A 23,474-nucleotide genomic window follows, 5' to 3' on the forward strand; every position below is an offset into this window, starting at 1 on the left:
CTCTACGTATTTTCTTAAAGGCATTGCAAGGGCATTACTCTGTTTTATATTAGTATAACCTTGGAAGAAAATAACTAAACTCAGAATTACATTGAAGAAGCTGTCATTAATGTGTTGAAAATGAACTATACAATTTGTACTTGATCCAGGATAGGAGGGAAAAATTGGGGAGAAAGCAAAAGAAGGGGTAACATTGTCCAAAACGATACATACTCATTATCTGACTTATTAAATGGTAACTTCTCTGTATATTACCTTTCTAATAACAATAAAAAGAAGCTGTCATTTACTTCACAGCACTTAACATTTTAAACTTGAGTAAATATTATCTAGTAGATGCAGACCACTCTTACATTTGAGAGATCCACTAGGAAGATGAAGAATTTACATATTCTGATTTTAAAGATGTTCCTCTTATTTTCAATATTTTCCAAGTTTATGTATACATATGCATGTGTGTGAGTGTGTGTGTGTGTGTGTGTATCTTATGGTGTTTTTTCCCCAAATAAGTTGAATAAAAATCAACCTGAGATATCTGATACATTGTATATATGCTTATTTGGTTATTTGAAATAGGATAGGAAAGGGGGAAAAACAAGATGAGGGGTGAGGGTGGGTGGAGGGAAATGGGGACCAAGACATGAGAAAGGGTATCAATGTATGTGAAGTAATGCACTTCTGTCTAGTGAATACAATATAACCCTTCTATTAATTACAATAAAAATGTATGAAAAATATCAACCTGAGAGGCTGGCTGTAGATGACTTACACCTGTCATCCTAGCCACTCAGGAGGTTGAAGTTTGAGAATGAGGTTGAAATTTGAGGATAACAGTTCAAAGCCAGCCTTGGTCCATGAAATCTTATCTCCAACTAACTACCAAAAAGATGGAAATGGCACTGTGACTCAAAGTTGTAGAGCACTGGCCATGAGCACAAAAGCTTGGACAATGCCCTGACAATGTTACACCTAGCAGATGCATAATCATGAGTGTGTATGTGTGCCCACACACATACACGCACACAATCAAACTAAGTATATTTGTTCTTTTTTATTATCTTTAAATAGTTGTGCCAAGGAGGTACCAATTAACAAGGCAGTTTATGAATTCTATGCTTCTTGATCGATATCACCCCTTTCAACATTCTCAACCATCCCTCCCAACCAACCCCTTAATCCTGCTTTTCTTAATGTCATAGGATATGCATTGAATTTCTTGACTGCATTTCTCCCCCACCCCCGCCCCGCCTTTTCTCCTATTTATTCTTTTATAAGAAGTTTCTATTTATCTAATTTCTAGATCTGGAAGCTTATCCCCAATGGTCAATATGAATTCCGAGTTAGAGCAGTAAATAAATATGGAACCAGTGATGAGTGCAAATCAGATAAAGTTGTTATTCAAGATCCTTATCGCCTTCCTGGACCACCTGGAAAACCAAAAGTTTTGGAGCGCACCAAAGGATCCATGTTAGTGAGCTGGACTCCTCCCTTGGACAATGGCGGTTCCCCAATTACTGGATACTGGCTGGAGAAGAGAGAAGAGGGCGGCGCCTACTGGTCACGTGTTAGCCGAGCACCAATAACCAAAGTGGGCCTGAAGGGTGTGGAGTTTAACGTTCCTCGTTTGATTGAAGGTGTTAAATACCAGTTTAGAGCTATGGCAATAAATGCGGCAGGAATTGGCCCTCCCAGTGAACCATCAGATCCAGCTATTGCAGGAGATCCTATATGTAAGTAGTCCGCATTTCTGGGATTCATTCTAAAGGGTAGAATTAGTAAAGAAATAACTCTGTTCACCATTTTTTAAATATTTTCCTTTGTTGATATTGTTACTGAAGTAAGCCATTCATTATAAGAAGCATATTATCTGTGTATCCATACACATACATAACCTCATGCTGTTTTAATTTTTGTGTGTGTGAGTCATGGGAGTTGGACTCTGGGCCTGGGCACTGTCCCTTACTTCTTCAGCTCAAGGCTACCACCCTACCCCTGGAGCCACAGCGCCAGTTCCAGTTTTTTAGTGGTTTAACTGGAGATTTGAGTCTACGGACTTTAGTGCCTGGGCTGGCTTTGAACCGCGGTTGTCAGATCTCAGCCACCAAGGCTGAGCCACCATGCCTGGCTTGTTTTAAAATTCTCTGATTAAAGAAATCATAATAATAAGTATCTGGACTATAAGCTCCTCTCTGCCTCTAAATAAACATTAGAATTCAACTAGAAGTAGAATGTTAGTATTTTAGGAATATTTATTGGACAAAGTAATCAAATTACCACTCTGTAATGTAAAAAATGAAATTCCAAAATATCTGTGAATAGGTTAGTTCAAAAAGTTAAAATGCCATGAACTTAATAATTCCATTTGCTATATAATATTTTATTAGATTCTTTATATAAAATGCTATTGTTTGTTTTAAGATTTAAAATATACTCAAATGCTATATTGAGCATATAGATAATACAGTTGTCATGAATACATTTAGAAAACTACTATTAAATATGGGCTATGTTCAAGAAGAAGAGTTATAATTAAAATGGAAATGAGAGTTTATCATGGCTCACATCTATAATCCTGGCTACTCAGGAGGCTGAGATCTGAAAATTGAAGATGTTTATCTCCAATTACCCACCAAAAATGCCAAAAGTAGAACTGTGGCACAAATGGTAGAGAACTAGTCTGGAGCACAAAGATGCAGAGGCTCTGAGTTTAAGCCCAAGGAGCAGCACGCGCACATGCACACACACACACACACACACACACACACACACACATACAGGTAAAAGAATTTCTGAACTTATAAAGCACTTCCAGAAATGTACAAAAGTGTTACATGATTATTTTAAATACTGATCCTGATCCTGTCCCTAAAAATATTAAAATCAATTTATGCTTCAAGGTGTCTCAACTAGTAATGAGGAGTTTTTAACAAGTTTTTCATATTGTGATAAGTTAAATGAAGTTTTCAGTTATATATATGTATATATACTGTAGAGTCAACTGAAAGAAAATCAAAGTAAAATAGCTTCTAACTGATTGTGTATAAATAGAATGTCAATATAGAGGTATTGAGTAGTCTTCCTTTCCTCAGTTGCTTGCTGGTCTGTGTATCAAAATACTCTTAGAATACATAAAAAATAGAATTCCATTACTTTCAACAATGGATTTTCCCCCTTATCTATTAGATCCACCTGGACCACCTTCCTGTCCAGAGGTTAAAGACAGAACAAAGTCAAGCATCTCACTGGCATGGAAACCTCCCGCTAAAGATGGTGGTAGTCCAATCAAAGGATACATTGTAGAAATGCAAGAAGAAGGTACTTCTGACTGGAAACCAGTCAATGAACCAGACAAACTTCTTACCGCCTGTGAATGTGTGGTGCCTAACCTGAAAGAGCTCAGAAAGTACAGGTTCAGAGTGAAAGCTGTTAATGAAGCTGGCGAATCTGAACCCAGTAATACCACTGGAGAGATCCCTGCCACTGATATTCAAGGTGAGACTCCTTATGCACTTTACATAGTCGATTTTTATATATACTGTGAAGTGGATTTATCTGCTGAAGATATGTCAGTTGATGGGGTTTTTTTTTGAGAAATGGCAACTAAATCCTGTTATATTATTCATGGCATTGTAGAGGCACCAGAGGTTTTCATTGACATTGGCGCACAAGACTGTCTGGTTTGTAAAGCTGGCACACAGATTAGGATCCCTGCTGTCATCAAGGGACGCCCAACACCTAAATCATCTTGGGAATTTGATGGAAAGGCAAAGAAGGCAATGAAGGTAAGAACATTACAGTTCTTTTCTATTCTGCAATGAGTCATTCATTAGGATTATTTATACTACAACTCTCTTCTTTTCAAATAGGATGGAGTACATGACATTCCTGAAGATGCACAGGTAAGAACAAATAATAATAATTCAGAATATTATTCAGAATATTGTAATGATTCTACTCAATGTATTACTATTGTTTCTTTTGTACAGTTGGAGACTGCTGAAAACTCATCCGTAATTGTTATTGCGGAATGTAAACGAGCTCATTCAGGCAAATACAGCATCACAGCCAAGAACAAGGCAGGACAGAAGACTGCAAATTGCAGAGTTAAAGTGATGGGTAAGCAATACTTAAAAGTTACTTCAGAATCAGAACATTTTTCAGTATACAGGAAACACCTTACATCATGATTTGCATCCAACAGATGTACCAGGCCCACCCAAAGACTTGAAAGTCAGCGACATCACAAGAGGTAGTTGTAGACTTTCATGGAAGATGCCAGACGATGATGGGGGAGAAAGGATCAAAGGCTATGTTATTGAGAAGAAGACTATTGATGGAAAAGCTTGGACTACAGTCAATCCAAACTGTGGAAGCACCTCATTTGTGGTGCCTGATCTCATCTCTGAACAACAATATTTCTTCCGTGTGCGAGCGGAAAATCGTTTTGGTATTGGACCCCCTGTGGAAACTATTCAAAGGACCACTGCCAGAGATCCGATATGTAAGTTTGTAAATCCAAGTTTAAAATACCTTTTTAAAATGGACCTATATTTTAAAACCAATACTTAATGAATCCTACACCTACTTTTGCAGATCCGCCAGATCCTCCTATTAAACTGAAGATTGGCCTGATAACAAAGAACACAGTGCACCTTTCATGGAAACCTCCCAAGAATGACGGTGGTTCCCCTGTCACCCATTACCTTGTTGAATGCCTTGAGTGGGACTCCACTGGAAAAAAGAAAGAAGCATGGAGACAGTGCAATAAGCGTGATGTGGAAGAACTGGAATTTACTGTTGAAGACCTCAAAGAGGGTGGGGAATATGAATTCAGAGTCAAAGCTGTCAACGCTGCAGGAGTCAGCAAACCTTCAGGCACTGTTGGCCCTGTGATTGTCAAAGACCAAACATGTAAGCACAGATATATTGACAGAGGATTTCCTCTTTACTTCCTTCCTAGATATTTAGTAGTAATCCAAAATTAAGGAAAAAAGGAAGGAAGGAAGGAAGGAAGGAAGGAAGGAAGGAAGGAAGGAAGGAAGGAAGGAAGGAAATGAAGCTCGAAGCTCACATGGGTTTAGTACCCTTTACTGAATTGCTCATTCCCTCAACTTACACAGAACTATCAACTTTCCTTAAATGCCACCCTTTCTCTATTTAAAGGAAATGTTTGCAATTTCCTCAGTATAATTTCTTTCATGGCAAGTTCTCCTTATTTATCAGAAGTAATGAAGTAAAGAAAATGATTTTACATGTCCCTCAAAGGAAGCAGGAAATACCCAGTCATTTGCTAAGCAAATCGGCTTTACAATATAGTTTCCTATTCTCTATTTTTCTATATTAATAGACAAGATATATGTATAAATGTGGTAATGATATTTCCTGTAATTGCTGCTAACAAATTATTATTATATATTTGTTCACTCTCTTTTCTGAGTGTAAGAGGGCTGGAGTTAGTTTCTACTCTCTTTGTATGATTTTATATGAATTTGTGGGGAAAAGGAAAATTGCTTTGCTTCTACTATCATTTATATTCTCTGGGAGGAATTCATTTCAGAGTAAGCACTGTGGCTCCCTTTATAACTTTGTAAAATATTGAAGAAAATATCATGATACAATTCCCAAACCTAAACTATTACAATTTTTCACTCCTCTTCATCCTTTGCAGAGAGTACATAATGATGCCAGATAAGAGAAATCATAGCTGAGATATGGCTACATGTGAATACAACAAAGAACGTTCACTATATGTACCTGTTCTTAAAGCTAGTGTAATAGTGTTAAAGATGGGTTTGATTTTTATATTAGACTACAAAGTCTGCCTACAGTAGATTCTTCTTTCTGTCCTCTGGTATGTTTTTCTGTGAATGGTAACTTTTTGTGTTCCTTATGTTACCAATCTAGGCCCACCATCAATTGAACTGAAAGAATTCATGGAGGTTGAAGAAGGAACTGATGTTAGCATTGTGGCCAAAATTAAAGGTGTGCCATTCCCAACACTCACCTGGTTTAAAGCTCCTCCAAAGAAACCTGATAACAAAGAACCCGTTCTCTATGACACACATGTCAACAAATTGGTAGTGGATGACACTTGCACTTTAGTAATTCCCCAGTCTCGCAGGAGTGACACCGGCTTATATACCATTACTGCTGTAAATAACCTTGGAACAGCATCAAAGGAGATGAGACTGAATGTCCTTGGTAAATACTGCATAATTCAATTAAAACAACATATCTTGGGGGTTAATGTTTAGCTTAAAGTTTGGCTAACTAATAAAATTTCCCATATTTCAATCGTTTTAGGTCGTCCTGGCCCTCCAGTGGGACCTATAAAGTTCGAATCTATTTCAGCAGATCAGATGACAATATCTTGGCTTCCACCTTTAGATGATGGTGGGTCTAAAATTACAAATTATGTCATTGAGAAAAGAGAGGCTAACAGGAAGACATGGGTACGCGTATCCAGTGAACCTAAAGAGTGCATGTACACAATTCCCAAATTGCTAGAAGGGCATGAATATGTATTCCGAATCATGGCCCAGAATAAATATGGCATCGGGGAACCACTTGACAGTGAACCTGAAACAGCACGGAACCTCTTCTGTAAGTAGTATGACATTTTTGCATACAAAGCCATCCTAATCTGTGATTTTTAGTAATTTCTTAAAAATGATGTGTTGATGTTATTGTTTCCCAGCTGTCCCTGGAGCACCAGATAAACCAACAGTTAGCAGTGTGACTCGTAACTCCATGACTGTCAACTGGGAAGAGCCAGAATATGATGGCGGCTCTCCTGTGACAGGATATTGGCTAGAAATGAAAGACACCACTTCAAAGAGATGGAAGAGGGTTAACCGGGATCCTATCAAAGCTATGACTTTGGGTGTTTCTTATAAAGTGACTGGCCTTATTGAAGGTTCTGACTATCAATTCCGGGTGTATGCAATTAATGCTGCTGGCGTGGGCCCAGCAAGTCTCCCATCAGATCCAGTAACTGCTAGAGATCCAGTTGGTAAGCCTTGAAAACATTCTGTCTTCTTGTAATTTCCAAAAGTGTTGCTGAAAACTGAAGAATACTAATGTGCACTGGTTCTTTCTAGCTCCTCCTGGTCCTCCATTTCCTAAAGTGACAGACTGGACAAAATCATCTGTTGACCTAGAATGGTCTCCTCCATTAAAAGATGGTGGATCCAAAATAACTGGATATATTGTTGAATACAAAGAAGAAGGAAAAGAAGAATGGGAAAAGGTAGTTAAAACTTTACCTTAACAATATGTATTAGGGATAAACTAAAACTGTAGACATATCATCCCGTTAAATTCTATTTATATTTTTGAGTCAAGAAACAAGAAATAATCATTTAAAAATTCAAATGTCTGCTAATTGCATAATTTAATTAACAGGAAGAAAAGGTTCTTGAGTTCTAGAGCACAAGTAGAGTGACTATAGTTTGTAATAATTTGTTACATATTTTGTAATAGACTAAAAAAAGAATTCCAAATTTTCTAACACAAACAAATGGAAATATTTACTTACCCTAATTTGATCATTACATTTGTATGCATATAGTGAATTATCATATTATATTCTATAAAACAATTGAGACATGTCCATTAAATAAAAAATAAGTCACCAAAAGCTAAATCATGTTATTAACTTATATTTTGGTAACAAACCCTAAAAAGATTGAATAAGCAGTTTTTTCAATCATTAGTCAGTAATTTGAAAACATAATTCCTCACAAGTTTTTCTATTTTGTGATGCCTATGATAGCTAATCCCTAAAACCTAAACCAGCAGTGCTTTTCCTGAAAAGAATAGAAACTGTTGGCTATACTTTAGAAAGTAGGTAAGTATAGTTATTAAAGTAATAAGGTACCAAAAACTAATCTAATTATAAAATATTTGTGATTCCTTTCTCAGGGTAAAGATAAAGAAGTGAGGGGAACAAAACTTGTTGTAACAGGATTAAAAGAAGGGGCATTCTACAAATTCAGAGTGAGAGCTGTCAACATTGCTGGGGTTGGAGAGCCTGGAGAAGTCACAGATATCATCGAAATGAAGGACAGAATTGGTAGGTTATTCAGATTTCTAGTATTTCCTCAATGTGTATGTTTCGGATTGGAAACTAGAAATCACAGCTAAAATTTTCTATTGTTTCTCAGTTTCACCTGATCTTCAGCTGGATGCCAGTGTCAGAGACAGAATAGTGGTCCATGCTGGTGGGGTAATCCGAATCATTGCTTATGTATCTGGGAAGCCTCCTCCCACTGTCACCTGGAGCATGAATGAAAGAGCCTTACCTCAAGAAGCTACCATTGAGACCACAGCCATTAGTTCATCTATGGTAATCAAGAATTGCCAAAGGAGCCACCAAGGCGTTTATTCTCTTCTTGCCAAAAATGAAGGGGGAGAGAGAAAGAAGACAATTATTGTTGACGTCTTAGGTACATACTTTGAGCAACTTTTTAAACTGACATTTTAATTACATCATACAACAAGGCTATTTTTAAGAAAATGTTGTTACAATCCTCCTGTAAACGAAAAGGAAAAACCATCCCCAACCATTTTACATTTTTTTAAATTTTCTCTTTACTTTTTTATCCTACGTGGATATATACATTCCTACTACACAGGATTTATTTGCATGTCATTTTTAATATTACATGACACCATAAACATCTATTATGTTATTGCATAGTTTTCATAAAAGCAAGTCTCCTAAACAAAACCATAAATGTTGCCCGTGGTGATCTTTCACGGCATAAAACTCTATCCTTGTTTTCTAATTATAAGACAAAACCTCTTTGAGGGTTTCAATATTCTAATTGGAAAAAGCATCATTTTTGGTTATCAATATTGCATTTCTAGTCACAAAGTAAACAGAAAACTTTATTTTCTACACCACATTTTGTCTCCATTTTGAAAATATAGAGTAGACAACATTGATAAGCAGCTTGAATTCTTTTCCTCTTGTCTCCAGATGTGCCAGGTCCTGTTGGGGTGCCATTCCTATCTGACAACCTTACCAATGACTCCTGCAAATTGACATGGTTTTCTCCAGAAGATGATGGAGGCTCTCCAATCACCAACTATGTCATTGAAAAGCGAGAAGCTGACCGCAGAGCATGGACGCCAGTGACATGCACAGTTACCCGTCAGAATGCAACTGTCCAGGGTCTTATTCAAGGAAAATCTTACTTTTTCCGAATAGCAGCTGAAAATAGTATTGGCATGGGCCCATTCGTTGAGACACCAAATGCACTTGTCATCAGAGATCCAATAAGTAAGCACAATTCAAACCAAGCTTATATACCATCACTTCTATCTTAGTGACAAACAAAGAAAATAAGTAGGGTAGAGGACACAGTCATAATATTCAATTCCTATGAAACCAGGAAAATTGAAGGGATAAATGGGGTTCAGAAGATTGGAGAACAATGAAAGGGATGACATGTATAAAAATGCATTGTACTCAAACTGACATTTTGAATTGTAACCCCTTAAAAATGACTTAATGATACTTTCTAAATTTAAAAGAAGTGATGACCATAAAAAGATTATAGTTACAAAACATGAATATAAGACATACATTTTTCTCACTTGACAAGCATTTATTAGGTTACACTCAGTGTTTGGTTTCATGGTATTTGAATAGTCTTTGTAAAACAGACTATAAGAATATATAGGCTTCATTAAATTCCTTACATGTATACTGCACTGAAATTAACTTCCCATCTAGTGATAGAAGCAGAAACCTAATTATTCTTCCAATTCTGAAAATGCCAGCTCTGAAAACCTTCCCTAACTTCTCATCTAGCAAGCAAGGAAATTAGACTGCATTTGGTCCCTTTCAGCCTTGTTAGTTTTATGATAGGATCAATTTTGCAAGTTATTAAAGCCAATAGCTCGGGGCCGGGAGTTTGGCCTAGTGGTAGAGTGCTTGCCTAGCATGCACGAGGACCAGGGTTTGATTCCTTGGTACCACATACTTAGAAAAAAGCCAAAAAGCCAGAAGTGGTGCTGAGGCTCAAGTTGTAGAGTTCTAGCCTTGAGAAAAAATCCAAGGACAGTGCTCATACCCTGAGCTTAAGTCCAGGACTAGCAAAAAAAAAATTGCAAGTTATTAAAGTCAATAGTTGAAATATTGGTAGGCTAAAGAAATATTTACCATATTCTTAATATGACACTTTTTTCACTCTAATTATACCTGCAGCTGTACCAGAGCGTCCTGAAGACCTAGAAGTGAAAGAAGTCACTAAAAACACTGTAAGTTTAACATGGAATCCTCCAAAATACGATGGCGGATCAGAAATTATTAACTATGTCCTAGAAAGTCGGCTCATTGGAACAGAGAAGTTCCACAAGGTTACAAATGACAACTTGTTGAGCAGAAAATATACTGTAAAAGGCTTAAAAGAGGGAGATACATATGAATATCGTGTCAGTGCTGTAAATATTGTTGGACAAGGGAAGCCATCATTTTGCACCAAGCCAATCACTTGCAAGGATGAGCTCGGTATGTATCAACTACAGTTCATACCTTGAAAACTTGTACATACATTTGTGGTTTCAATAAGATAGTAAAAATGACTTTTCTTCACAATTATCTATTTTAGCTCCCCCGACACTTGAACTTGACTTCAGAGATAAGCTCACTGTTCGAGTTGGTGAAGCTTTTGCCCTCACTGGCCATTATTCAGGCAAGCCAAAACCTAAAGTTAGCTGGTTCAAAGATGAAGCTGATGTGCTAGAAGACGATCGTACTCACATAAAGACTACTCCAACAACACTTTCTCTAGAGATAACCAAATCCAAACGTTCTGATTCTGGAAAATATTGTGTCATTGTGGAGAACAGTACAGGCTCCAGGAAAGGTTTCTGTCAAGTTAATGTTGTTGGTAAGTATTATTGGCCAAGAATAATCACCTTCTGCCCTTCTAAAAACCAAAGTGGAAATAACGGTTTGTGCTCTGATTTTTTCCTTTTCTACAGATCGTCCTGGACCACCAGTAGGACCTGTCATTTTTGATGAAGTAACCAAAGAGTACATGGTTATCTCATGGAAGCCACCTTTAGATGATGGAGGAAGTGAAATCACCAATTATATTATTGAGAAGAAGGAGTTGGGTAAAGATGTTTGGATGCCTGTGACTTCTGCCAGTGCTAAAACAACATGCAAAGTTCCTAAACTGCTTGAAGGAAAAGATTACATTTTCCGGATACATGCTGAAAACCTGTATGGAGTAAGTGATCCTCTGGTGTCAGATTCGATGAAAGCCAAAGACCGTTTCAGTACGTATTATATTTTTTCTTGGTAATTCAATGTTCGATATAATTTCAAAGGAAGAATTAAACCTAATTTGTTTTTCTAACACTTTCATAGGAGTTCCTGATGCACCTGAACAGCCAATTGTTACAGAAGTCACCAAAGACTCTGCCTTAGTAACCTGGAACAAGCCACATGATGGAGGAAAGCCCATCACAAACTACATCCTGGAGAAGAGAGAAACTATGTCGAAACGATGGGTCAGAGTTACCAAAGAAGCCATCCATCCATATACAAAATTTAGAGTTCCTGATCTTCTAGAAGGTTGTCAGTATGAATTCCGAGTATCTGCAGAAAATGAAATTGGCATTGGAGATCCAAGCCCACCATCAAAACCAGTCTTTGCTAGAGATCCAATTGGTACATTATTGAAGTATTGATTCAGTTTGTCTGTTAACCAAGTGATTTCCAGATACATCCTAAGTATGTTTTTCTTTTTTCTTTTATTTTATAGCTAAACCAAGTCCACCTGTTAATCCTGAAGCAATAGATACAACATGTAATTCAGTTGATCTCACTTGGCAGCCACCACGTCATGATGGTGGGAGCAAGATACTGGGTTATATTGTTGAGTACCAGAAAGTTGGAGATGAAGACTGGAGGAAAGCTAACCACACCCCTGAGTCATGCCCTGAAACTAAGTACAAGGTCACTGGTCTTCGGGATGGTCAGACCTATAAGTTCCGAATAATGGCAGTCAATGAAGCTGGTGAATCAGACCCAGCTCATGTTCCAGAGCCAGTCCTAGTAAAAGACCGACTTGGTGAGTAAATGTGTCCATCTGCATTTTCAAAGGAACAAGATGGCTCATGATGGTTGTATGCACTTAAGAGTAATGTGCATTTTAAAATTCAAATCTCTTCATTCTAGAACCCCCTGAGTTGATTCTTGATGCTAACATGGCAAGAGAACAGCATATCAAAGTTGGTGATACTCTAAGACTTAGTGCCATCATCAAAGGAGTGCCATTCCCAAAAGTAACATGGAAAAAAGAAGACAGAGAGGCTCCAACTAAAGCACGAATTGATATTACTCCTGTTGGTAGCAAGCTTGAAATTCGTAATGCTGCCCATGAAGATGGTGGAATTTATTCCTTAACAGTGGAGAATCCAGCTGGCTCAAAAACTGTCTCCGTGAAAGTACTTGTGTTAGGTAAGAACTTTAAAAGTTATGTCATCGCAATAAATTATAATGTGCATTTCCTCTTATCTAGATTAAACTACTAATATAACTATTCAATGCTTTTCAGATAAACCTGGGCCACCAAGAGATCTGGAAGTCAGTGAAATTAGAAAAGATTCTTGTTACCTCACTTGGAAGGAGCCACTGGACGATGGTGGTTCTGTTGTGACAAATTATGTGGTTGAGAGGAAAGATGTCGCTAGTGCCCAGTGGTCACCTCTTTCAACTACCTCGAAGAAAAAGAGTCACATGGCCAAACACCTTACAGAAGGCAATCAGTATCTCTTCCGAGTAGCTGCTGAGAACCAGTATGGACGGGGTCCTTTTGTTGAAACACCTAAACCCATCAAGGCTCTGGATCCTCTCCGTGAGTTGCTTTCTGTGGATACAAAAAAAATGACTTGACTATTTGGGGGAATGGTACTTATTCATTATAACTTTTTTTTAAGATCCTCCGGGGCCACCCAAGGATTTACATCATGTAGATGTTGACAAGACCGAAGTCTCCCTGGTTTGGAATAAGCCAGATCGTGATGGTGGCTCTCCAATCACTGGCTATTTGGTGGAATATCAAGAAGAAGGTGCCCAGGACTGGACTAAGTTCAAGACTGTGAAAAACTTAGAATGTGTTGTTACAGGACTACAACAAGGAAAGACCTATAGATTCCGTGTAAAAGCTGAAAATATTGTGGGTCTTGGTCTCCCTGACACAACTATCCCAATAGAATGTCAAGAAAAATTAGGTATTTTGGGGGACTGGCATCATTACATTCTTTCTTCTTTTAAGTTACTCCTGTTTTGAAAACATCAAAATCTAATTTGTTCCTATTCTCTTTCTAGTGCCTCCATCTGTGGAACTGGATGTGAAGTTAATTGAAGGGCTAGTAGTAAAAGCTGGAACTACAGTCAGATTTCCTGCTATCATTAGAGGTGTACCGGTCCCCACTGTGAAGTGGACTACTGATGGAAGTGAGATTAAAACAGATGAACACTACACAGTTAAAACCGACAACTTCTCTTCAGTACTTACCATTAAGAATTGTTTAAGGAAAGACACTGGAGAATACCAAATCACCGTATCCAATGTAGCTGGTAGCAAAACAGTACCCGTGCATCTTACTGTGCTTGATGTTCCTGGCCCACCAACAGGTCCTATTAATATTCTGGATGTTACACCTGAGTACATGACTATCTCATGGCAGCCACCTAAGGATGATGGAGGAAGTCCCGTGATAAATTACATTGTTGAGAAGAAAGATACACGGAAAGACACATGGGGAGTTGTTTCTTCTGGAAGTAGTAAGCTAAAACTGAAAGTCCCACATCTGCAGAAGGGCTGTGAATATGTTTTCCGAGTCAGTGCAGAGAATAAGATGGGGGTTGGTCCTCCCCTTGACTCTATACCTACTGTTGCTAAGCATAAGTTTAATCCTCCATCTCCTCCTGGTAAGCCAGTGGTCACTGACATTACTGAAAATGCTGCAACAGTGTCCTGGACCCTGCCAAAATCTGATGGTGGCAGTCCAATAACTGGTTACTATGTGGAACGTCGAGAAATAACTGGCAAATGGGTGAGGGTCAACAAAACACCTATTGCTGACTTGAAGTTCAGAGTGACTGGACTCTATGATGGCAACACATATGAGTTTAGGGTTTTTGCTGAAAACCTTGCAGGACTAAGCAATCCATCCCCAAGTTCTGACCCAATAAAAGCTTGCCGACCTATTAAGCCACCAGGGCCCCCCATTAATCCTAAACTGAAAGATAAGAGCAAAGAATCTGCTGACTTGGTATGGACAAAGCCTCTCAGTGATGGTGGTAGCCCAATTCTAGGATATGTAGTTGAATGTCAGAAACCTGGCACAGCACAATGGAGCAGGATCAATAAAGATGAACTCATTAGGCATTGTGCCTTTAGGGTTCCTGGACTTATTGAAGGAAATGAGTACAGATTCCGTATAAAGGCAGCTAATATTGTGGGTGAAGGAGAACCAAGAGAACTAGCAGAATCTGTGATTGCAAAAGATATCCTTCATCCTCCAGAAGTAGAACTTGATGTTACTTGTCGTGACGTTATTACAGTCAGAGTAGGCCAAACTATCCGCATTCTTGCTCGAGTCAAAGGCAGACCTGAACCAGATATCACTTGGTCTAAGGAAGGAAAAGTATTGGTTCGAGATAAAAGGGTTGACTTGATTCATGATCTACCTCGTGTCGAGTTACAAATAAAAGAGGCTGTTAGAGCCGATCATGGCAAGTACATCATCTCAGCTAAGAACAGCAGTGGACATGCCCAAGGTTCAGCCATTGTTAATGTCCTCGACAGACCTGGGCCTTGCCAGAATTTGAAGGTTACCAATGTAACAAAAGAGAACTGTACTATTTCCTGGGAAAATCCACTAGATAATGGTGGCTCTGAGATAACAAATTTCATAGTAGAATATCGTAAGCCAAACCAGAAAGGCTGGTCAATTGTTGCTTCAGATGTCACTAAGAGAATGGTCAAGGCCAACCTTTTAGCTAACAATGAGTACTATTTCCGAGTTTGTGCAGAGAATAAAGTAGGTGTTGGGCCAACAATTGAAACAAAAACTCCAATTCTGGCTATTAACCCCATTGACAGACCAGGTGAGCCTGAAAACCTTCATATTGCAGATAAAGGCAAGACATTTGTCTATCTAAAGTGGAGGCGGCCTGATTATGATGGTGGCAGCCCCAATCTATCCTATCATGTTGAGAGGAGGCTTAAAGGCTCTGATGACTGGGAAAGAGTACATAAAGGAAGCATTAAGGAAACCCACTATATGGTTGACAAATGTGTTGAAAATCAGATTTATGAGTTCAGAGTGCAAACAAAGAATGAGGGAGGAGAAAGTGATTGGGTAAGGACAGAGGAAGTTGTTGTGAAGGAAGACTTACAGAAACCTGTACTTGACCTGAAATTAAGTGGGGTGCTAACTGTCAAAGCAGGGGACACCATTAGACTTGAGGCCGGTGTTAGAGGCAAACCCTTCCCAGAAGTTGTATGGACCAAGGACAAGGATGCTACAGACTTGACAAGATCACCAAGGGTCAAGATTGATACCAGTGCTGAATTATCCAGATTCACTCTCACTAAAGCAAAGAGAAGTGATGGTGGGAAATACGTAATCACCGCAACTAATGCAGCTGGCAGTTTTGTGGCTTATGCCACTGTCAATGTCTTAGATAAGCCTGGTCCTGTAAGAAATCTGAAAATCAGTGATGTGAACAGTGATAGGTGTACTATTCGCTGGGACCCACCTGAAGATGATGGTGGTTGTGAAATCCAAAATTACATCCTAGAAAAATGTGAGAGCAAGCGTATGGTTTGGTCCACCTATTCTGCTAATGTCATGACACCCGGTGCTACAGTAACTCGTCTCATAGAAGGAAATGAATACATTTTCAGAGTCCGTGCAGAAAATAAAATAGGTACAGGGCCTCCAACAGAAAGCAAACCAGTCATAGCTAAAACCAAATATGACAGACCTGGTCGCCCTGATCCTCCAGAAGTCACTAAAGTTAGTAAAGAAGAAATGACTGTGGTTTGGAATGCACCTGAATATGATGGTGGGAAGTCGATCACCGGATACTATTTGGAGAAAAAGGAAAAACATGCAGTGAGATGGGTACCTGTTAACAAGAGTGCAATCCCTGAGAGACGCCTCAAAGTGCAGAATCTTCTACCAGGACACGAATACCAGTTCCGTGTCAAGGCGGAAAATGAAGTTGGAATTGGAGAGCCAAGCTTACCATCAAAACCAGTGGTGGCAAAAGACCCCATAGGTAGGACATTCTTGCTTTTTGTGATATTATATCAATTCTTCTGTCAAGCATAGTTTTAGATATTTTATTTGAAGTTTTAGATATTTTCTCTTTAAAAAAAACTTTTTGCTAAATCATCAAAAATGTACAACTGATGATCGATTGGGATGTTTGTAAAGGTTTGTGAAGAAAAATGAGATCTCAAGTTATTGAGAAAGTAAATGACCTATCTTTGATTAATTGAGGATCCAGCATACAATGTTAATTTACTATAGTATTACTAGAGGGAGTTGATAACGTATACATTTACTTTTGTATATTTTCAGAACCACCTGGTCCACCAACCAATTTCAAAGTGGTTGATACAACCAAAAATTCCATAACCCTTGGGTGGGGAAAACCAGTCTACGATGGTGGTGCCCCAATAATTGGATATGTTGTGGAAATGAGACCAAAAATAGCAGATGCATCACCTGATGAAGGCTGGAAAAGATGCAATGCTGCAGCACAACTTGTTCGTATGGAATTCACTGTGACCAGCTTGGATGAAAACCAGGAATATGAGTTCAGAGTGTGTGCCCAAAACCAGGTTGGCATTGGGCGCCCTGCAGAACTGAAGGAAGCTATCAAACCTAAAGAAATCCTTGGTGAGGCTCTTCTTTTGCACTTGTTTTGTTCATTTTTCAATTATCCTATGATTTCTCCAAGTTATCAATGTCAACTAATGACCTTCATAATATTTCTAGAACCTCCGGAGATAGACTTGGATGCCAGCATGAGAAAATTGGTGGTTGTGAGAGCAGGATGCCCTATTCGACTATTTGCAATAGTGAGAGGGCGACCAGCTCCCAAAGTCACTTGGCGAAAAGTGGGTATTGACAATGTGGTCAGAAAAGGACAAGTGGATCTGGTTGATACAATGGCCTTCCTTGTGATCCCCAATTCTACCCGCGATGACTCAGGAAAATACTCCTTGACCCTTGTGAACCCAGCAGGAGAAAAGGCTGTGTTTGTGAACGTCAGAGTATTAGGTAGGTAACTTAAAAGTTTCTCCCTCTTCCAATAAAAACAAATTAGGTATGAAGAATGCTAATGATACATGTGCATCTGACTCTGTGGTTCTTTACAGATACTCCTGGACCCGTATCAAATTTAAAAGTTTCTGATGTCACTAAAACATCTTGCCATGTGTCCTGGGCCCCTCCTGAAAATGATGGTGGGAGCCAAGTAACACATTATATTGTAGAGAAACGTGAGGCTGAGAGAAAGACATGGTCCACTGTTAACCCAGAAGTTAAGAAAACAAGCTTCAATGTAACTAATCTTGTTCCTGGGAATGAGTATTTCTTCAGAGTAACTGCTGTCAATGAGTATGGCCCTGGAGTCCCAACAGACATACCCAAACCAGTGCTTGCATCAGATCCTCTAAGTAAGTAATCCCGCTTCTTCTTATTTCCAGTCCCCTACTTTACTACTGGAAGAGATTGACATTGTAGTAGAAGCCCTCATAGAACAATACATGCCTAGCACTGCCCTGAAGACACTTCAATCTGCCTCATCATATACTTTTTACTTCAGTGTCTTAAACTACAAGCTTTCTACCCTTTGGGGAACAATACATACTAAATCTCTTTGTAATCTAACAGAGAACATGTGAGTAAATAATTTTTTAAATCGTGTTTTCCTTCTAGGTGAGCCAGATCCCCCAAGAAAACTAGAAGTGACTGAAATGACGAAGAACAGTGCTACTTTAGCCTGGCTACCTCCCCTGCGTGATGGAGGTGCTAAAATCGATGGCTATATCATTAGCTACAGAGAAGAAGACCAGCCTGCAGATCGCTGGACAGAGTACTCAGTGGTAAAAGATCTCAGCCTTGTTGTTACTGGCTTAAAGGAAGGAAAGAAATATAAATTTAGAGTGGCTGCCAGAAATTCTGTTGGTGTCAGTTTGCCCAGAGAAGCCGAAGGAGTATATGAGGCAAAAGAACAACTCTGTAAGTAGTCATCGCTTAATTTATATCATTTTACTCTGCGAAATCTAGCTCCAAAAGTACTTGAAAGTCGGTAGAGAACAGTGACCGTGTAGCACATTTGGTTCTGCCATATTAGTAGACAAATGTTATATATGTACACAAATGTATATAAAAGAGTTTTCTTAAAATAATGCCTACATTTGATGATCTTCTTTTAAATTTTCCTTGAAAAATGCAGGCGGTGATGCAAACATTAATTTAAACTCACTCATGGGTTATAACCCACAATACTAAAACTACCAGGTTCATTCCCCATTACAGAAAATATAACTCCAACCCTAATCAATGTATCTACATTTTACTTTTAGTGCCACCGAAGATCCTTATGCCAGAGCAAATTACTATTAAAGCTGGAAAGAAACTCCGGATCGAAGCCCACGTGTATGGAAAGCCCAACCCCATCTGTAAATGGAAAAAGGGAGAGGATGAAGTTGTCACATCCAGCCACTTGGCAGTACACAAAGCTGACAATTCTTCAATTCTGATCATAAAAGATGTTACTAGGAAAGACAGTGGTTACTATAGCCTCACAGCAGAGAATAGCTCTGGAACAGACACTCAGAAAATCAAAGTGACAGTCATGGGTAGGTTAAATATGACACAAACGATCACTGGGATATGAAGATGGGAAATGTGTTTTCCTACTAAACCTCTACTCTTATTGCCCTTTCTTCTTGGTTTATGCAGATGCACCTGGGCCTCCTCAGCCTCCATTTGACATTTCTGACATAGATGCCGATGCTTGCTCCCTGTCCTGGCACATTCCTCTGGAAGATGGAGGCAGTAATATCACCAATTACATAGTTGAGAAGTGTGATGTAAGCAGAGGGGACTGGGTCACTGCTCTTGCTTCAGTTACAAAGACGTCCTGCAGAGTTGGAAAACTGATTCCAGGCCAGGAGTATATCTTCCGGGTCCGGGCTGAAAATCGATTTGGCATTTCAGAGCCTCTCACATCTCCAAAGATGCTTGCTAAGTTCCCATTTGGTATGTATGTCTTGAGAAACAAAAAATACATTTGTTTTTCTTTCTACGTTGTTGCTTAAAGCACTGCCATTTCTTTATCTTCGTCTCCAGGTGTTCCTAGTGAGCCAAAGAATGCACGAGTCACTAAAGTCAATAAAGATTGCATATTTGTTGCATGGGACAGACCAGACAGTGATGGGGGAAGCCCCATTACTGGCTACCTAATTGAACGCAAAGAGAGAAACAGTTTGCTCTGGGTGAAAGCAAATGATTCTGTAGTCCGGTCTACTGAATATCCTTGTGCTGGCCTTGTAGAAGGTCTTGAGTATTCTTTCAGAATCTATGCCCTAAACAAAGCTGGATCAAGCCCACCCAGCAAACCAACAGAATATGTAACTGCAAGAATGCCAGTTGGTGAGTAACTGTTTTTAGGATTATAGATGCATGTTCAGATTTGAAGCCTCTTAAAATTCCTACTCTTACCAGGAAGATGTACTAACTACATGTAATTCTCTAGTCAGCAAATCACAAACACAAGGATGATTAGCAAAACAAGATGACTATCATCCTGTTGAGATTGTTGCTTGACAGCAGGAGGGATGATGTTAAGAATGTCAAACTTCTGCAATTGAGATCAATTCTAAGACTTTTTCTTTTGGTTTTAGATCCCCCTGGGAAACCTGAAGTTATTGACATTACCAAGAACTCTGCATCCCTCATTTGGGCCCGTCCCAAGCATGATGGTGGCAGCAAAATTATTGGTTATTTTGTAGAAGCTTGCAAACTTCCAGGTGATAAATGGATACGATGCAATAGTATACCTCATCAGATTCCCCAGGAAGAGTACACAGCTACTGGCTTAGAAGAGAATGCTCAGTATCAATTTAGAGCAATTGCCAAGACTGCTGTGAACATTAGCCAGCCTTCTGAACCTTCTGATCCAGTGACTATCCTTGCAGAAAATGGTAAGATTCTGTTGAGTATTATAGTGTTAAGACATTATAGTGTGTTAAGACATTATAGTATTCGGCATTTGTGATGACCATCTCTCCTAATTAAAAAAATCTAAAAGAATATTTAAATGGCAAGTATTTTGTGTATAAATTGCAATTAAAGGCAGTCTCAATACACAGAGCTAAAAAGTGCGATATCAAACTGTGAGGACTATACACACTCACAAAAAGATGAAAAAGAAGCTAACAGTGATTGTAGTGAAATTTTAGGAGTCAATGCAAATGTGGAAATTTTTTTAACAATTCCTTTAGGCTTGTTCAATGTTTACATCAAATTTATGTTACTTTTATATTGAGTACATTAGTTTAAAACACTCTGTTCTTGGTGGTTACAAGAAGGTTGAGCAGGGAAAAGGTGTCACAGGGTTAAAAGTCTCAGAGGAATACATTTTAGTGCAGAGGGCAATGGCTATAGTTAAAAGTAGGTCAAAAGTATCACATGGTCATGTCTTAAAATTGCTAAAAGTAAGTTTTTTAAATGGTCTGTCCACAAAAAATGACGAGTAGGTGAAATGATGAATATGTTAGACTAAATACTCCATTATTACTCATACCAAAACATCACAATGTACTCTATGAACATATTCATTTGCATGTTGGAAACAGATAAGAATCTCATTCTTTTTTTTTAACTAAGAATCTCATTCTAAAAAAAAAAAAAAAAAAGAATCAGCCGGGTGCAGTAGCTCCCACCTATAATCCTAGCTATTCAGAAGTTTGAGATCTGAGGATCAAGTCAGCCTGGGTGCAGAAGGACCTGAGACTTTTACCTCCAGTTAACTTCTTTAAAAAATGGGACAATGCCCAGGCCCGGTGGTAGAGCAGTAGCTTTGAGCTGAAGAACTCGGAGACAGCACCCAGGCTGAGTTCAGGCCCCATGACCCACAAAAAAAAAAAAAAAAAAAAAAAAAAAAAAAGAAGAATCTCATTCTTGTAAGAGACACAGAACATTGCTATTATTCACAATATTTATATTGATTTGATTTATTATATAAATTAGTTGCATTTTGTTTGTTTTTGTTTTATACACATTGAATCCCTTTATCTTATTACTTTCTAGTTCCTCCCAGAATAGAGTTAAGTGTGGCTATGAAATCTTTGCTCACTGTGAAAGCAGGAACTAACGTTTGCTTGGATGCTACCGTCTTCGGTAAACCAATGCCAACAGTTTCTTGGAAGAAAGATGGCACACTTATAAAACCAGCAGAAGGCATAAAAATGGCCATGAAGCGGAACCTGTGCACCTTAGAGCTGTTCAGTGTGAACCGAAAGGACTCCGGAGACTACACCATTACCGCTGAAAATTCAAGTGGTTCCAAATCAGCCACTATTAAGCTTCAAGTATTAGGTATTTAATCAGCTCATTAATATTTTACCTTAGTTAAGAGGAGGTAAAGAAAATCTACAAAGTAATGCATGTCTGTATGTGTCTTCCCTGAACACAGACCTAATCTTACCAGAAGCCAAAATCCTGTTTCTGAGCTGAAAAGAATATTAAAGATCACATATTCTAGTTAGCTAATGAGGAAACTTAAGATCTTGAAAAAGTGACGTTCAAGATCATACAAGAAATTAATAATACAGATATTGCACCCAGGTCTCTCAACTTTCCTACTCTATACTCATTTCCCTGTTGCTGAAAGATATCACTTTTCTTCCTTATTCTTGCAGATAAACCAGGTCCTCCCGCATCTGTTAAAATCAACAAAATGTATGCAGATCGTGCAATGCTTTCTTGGGAGCCTCCTCTTGAAGATGGGGGCTCAGAAATCACTAACTATATTGTTGACAAACGTGAAACAAGTAGGCCTAACTGGGCTCAAGTCTCCGCTACTGTGCCCATCACCAGCTGCACTGTGGAGAAGCTTATCGAGGGCCATGAGTACCAGTTCCGTATCTGTGCGGAAAACAAGTATGGAGTGGGTGATCCCATCTTCACTGAACCGGCAATTGCTAAAAACCCATACGGTAGGAACATTTTTCTATAGCTTTTACTTTTCCTTCCTAAACCTTTCAGCTTGAGGACTTACCTTTTCTATCACTCTCTGCAGACCCACCTGGACGTTGTGATCCTCCTGTTATTAGCAACATAACCAAAGACCACATGACTGTCAGCTGGAAACCCCCAGCCAATGATGGTGGCTCACCTATTACTGGATATTTGGTTGAAAAGCGGGAAACTCAGGCACTGAACTGGACTAAGGTAAACAGAAAACCCATTATAGAAAGAACAATAAAAGCAACGGGTCTCCAAGAAGGCACTGAATATGAGTTCCGAGTTACAGCTATCAACAAAGCCGGACCAGGCAAACCCAGTGATGCATCCAAAGCTGTTTATGCTCAAGATCCTCTGTGTAAGTTTTTATCAAAGTGTTTCATCTGGTGTGTTGCAATCAGCATTACTTAGCATGGATTCTAGGTTAAATTAAAACTGTCTCTTATTATTATTATTATTCTCAGATCCTCCTGGCCCACCAGCTTTCCCTAAAGTATATGATACAACGCATAGTTCCGTGAGTTTATCTTGGGGCAAGCCAGCTTTTGATGGAGGAAGCCCTATCATTGGTTATCTTGTTGAAGTGAAACGAGCTGATTCTGATCACTGGGTGAGGTGCAATTTACCGGAGAAGCTACAGAAAACTCGCTTCGAGGTTACTGGTCTGATGGAAAACATAGAATATCAATTCCGAGTCTATGCTGTGAATAAGATTGGCTACAGTGACCCCAGTGATGTGCCAGATAAACATTTTCCCAAGGATATCTTAAGTAAGTATTAGCAGGAGAAATAGGTAGGACTTTTCTCCTCAGTCATAGTCCAAGAGACAGAATAAGACTCCATGACAGATACATATTCCTGTATAAACTATGGGATTTGTGACCCCTGGAATCCATTTTAGGAGAGCTAGGTTGATATGTCATAATATAACAGTGATCCCTGTTTATGGCATATATAGAGAGATATATATAACTTTCCTGTCTTCAAAAGATTATGGAATACAGCAATTTTATCCTGAGAATAAAGAGGTTTAGAAAAACTGATTCAAGTAATGAATGCATTCATCATTCTGGATTTTATTTACTCTTCCACTTCACACTTTTGGTCCATAACTCTGTAACTGGCAGGCTCTCCATCTTACGTTCCCTTCCTCCTACTTCTTCGGTTCA

At 38.8% G+C, this 23,474-nt stretch overlaps 1 protein-coding gene across 5 annotated transcripts in view; it reads left to right on the forward strand.

The window, feature by feature from the left end:
• Ttn (titin) overlaps nt 1–23,474 on the forward strand; it is a 279,501-nt gene that overhangs the window by 201,073 nt on the left and 54,954 nt on the right. For all 5 annotated transcript variants that reach the window (XM_090342543.1, XM_090342544.1, XM_090342545.1 and 2 more), the window contains 35 exons: nt 1,301–1,730; nt 3,184–3,492; nt 3,634–3,782; nt 3,867–3,899; nt 3,987–4,116; nt 4,202–4,501; nt 4,594–4,911; nt 5,905–6,201; nt 6,304–6,603; nt 6,698–7,012; nt 7,101–7,249; nt 7,924–8,074; nt 8,166–8,447; nt 8,984–9,286; nt 10,217–10,519; nt 10,620–10,901; nt 10,996–11,295; nt 11,387–11,689; nt 11,784–12,092; nt 12,200–12,481; nt 12,579–12,878; nt 12,961–13,254; nt 13,352–16,318; nt 16,624–16,944; nt 17,044–17,328; nt 17,427–17,726; nt 17,989–18,291; nt 18,639–18,914; nt 19,018–19,317; nt 19,408–19,710; nt 19,962–20,261; nt 21,370–21,657; nt 21,981–22,277; nt 22,361–22,663; nt 22,770–23,075. In XM_090342543.1, coding sequence (XP_090198669.1) covers nt 1,301–1,730; nt 3,184–3,492; nt 3,634–3,782; nt 3,867–3,899; nt 3,987–4,116; nt 4,202–4,501; nt 4,594–4,911; nt 5,905–6,201; nt 6,304–6,603; nt 6,698–7,012; nt 7,101–7,249; nt 7,924–8,074; nt 8,166–8,447; nt 8,984–9,286; nt 10,217–10,519; nt 10,620–10,901; nt 10,996–11,295; nt 11,387–11,689; nt 11,784–12,092; nt 12,200–12,481; nt 12,579–12,878; nt 12,961–13,254; nt 13,352–16,318; nt 16,624–16,944; nt 17,044–17,328; nt 17,427–17,726; nt 17,989–18,291; nt 18,639–18,914; nt 19,018–19,317; nt 19,408–19,710; nt 19,962–20,261; nt 21,370–21,657; nt 21,981–22,277; nt 22,361–22,663; nt 22,770–23,075 — 12,388 coding nt within the window. The remainder of the gene's footprint in view (nt 1–1,300; nt 1,731–3,183; nt 3,493–3,633; nt 3,783–3,866; nt 3,900–3,986; nt 4,117–4,201; nt 4,502–4,593; nt 4,912–5,904; nt 6,202–6,303; nt 6,604–6,697; nt 7,013–7,100; nt 7,250–7,923; nt 8,075–8,165; nt 8,448–8,983; nt 9,287–10,216; nt 10,520–10,619; nt 10,902–10,995; nt 11,296–11,386; nt 11,690–11,783; nt 12,093–12,199; nt 12,482–12,578; nt 12,879–12,960; nt 13,255–13,351; nt 16,319–16,623; nt 16,945–17,043; nt 17,329–17,426; nt 17,727–17,988; nt 18,292–18,638; nt 18,915–19,017; nt 19,318–19,407; nt 19,711–19,961; nt 20,262–21,369; nt 21,658–21,980; nt 22,278–22,360; nt 22,664–22,769; nt 23,076–23,474) is intronic.

The sequence above is a fragment of the Megascapheus bottae genome, chromosome 12, assembly GCF_031878675.1.
Source record: "Megascapheus bottae isolate mThoBot1 chromosome 12, mThoBot2.hap1, whole genome shotgun sequence".
In the NCBI taxonomy this organism is placed as follows: Eukaryota; Metazoa; Chordata; class Mammalia; order Rodentia; family Geomyidae; genus Megascapheus; species Megascapheus bottae.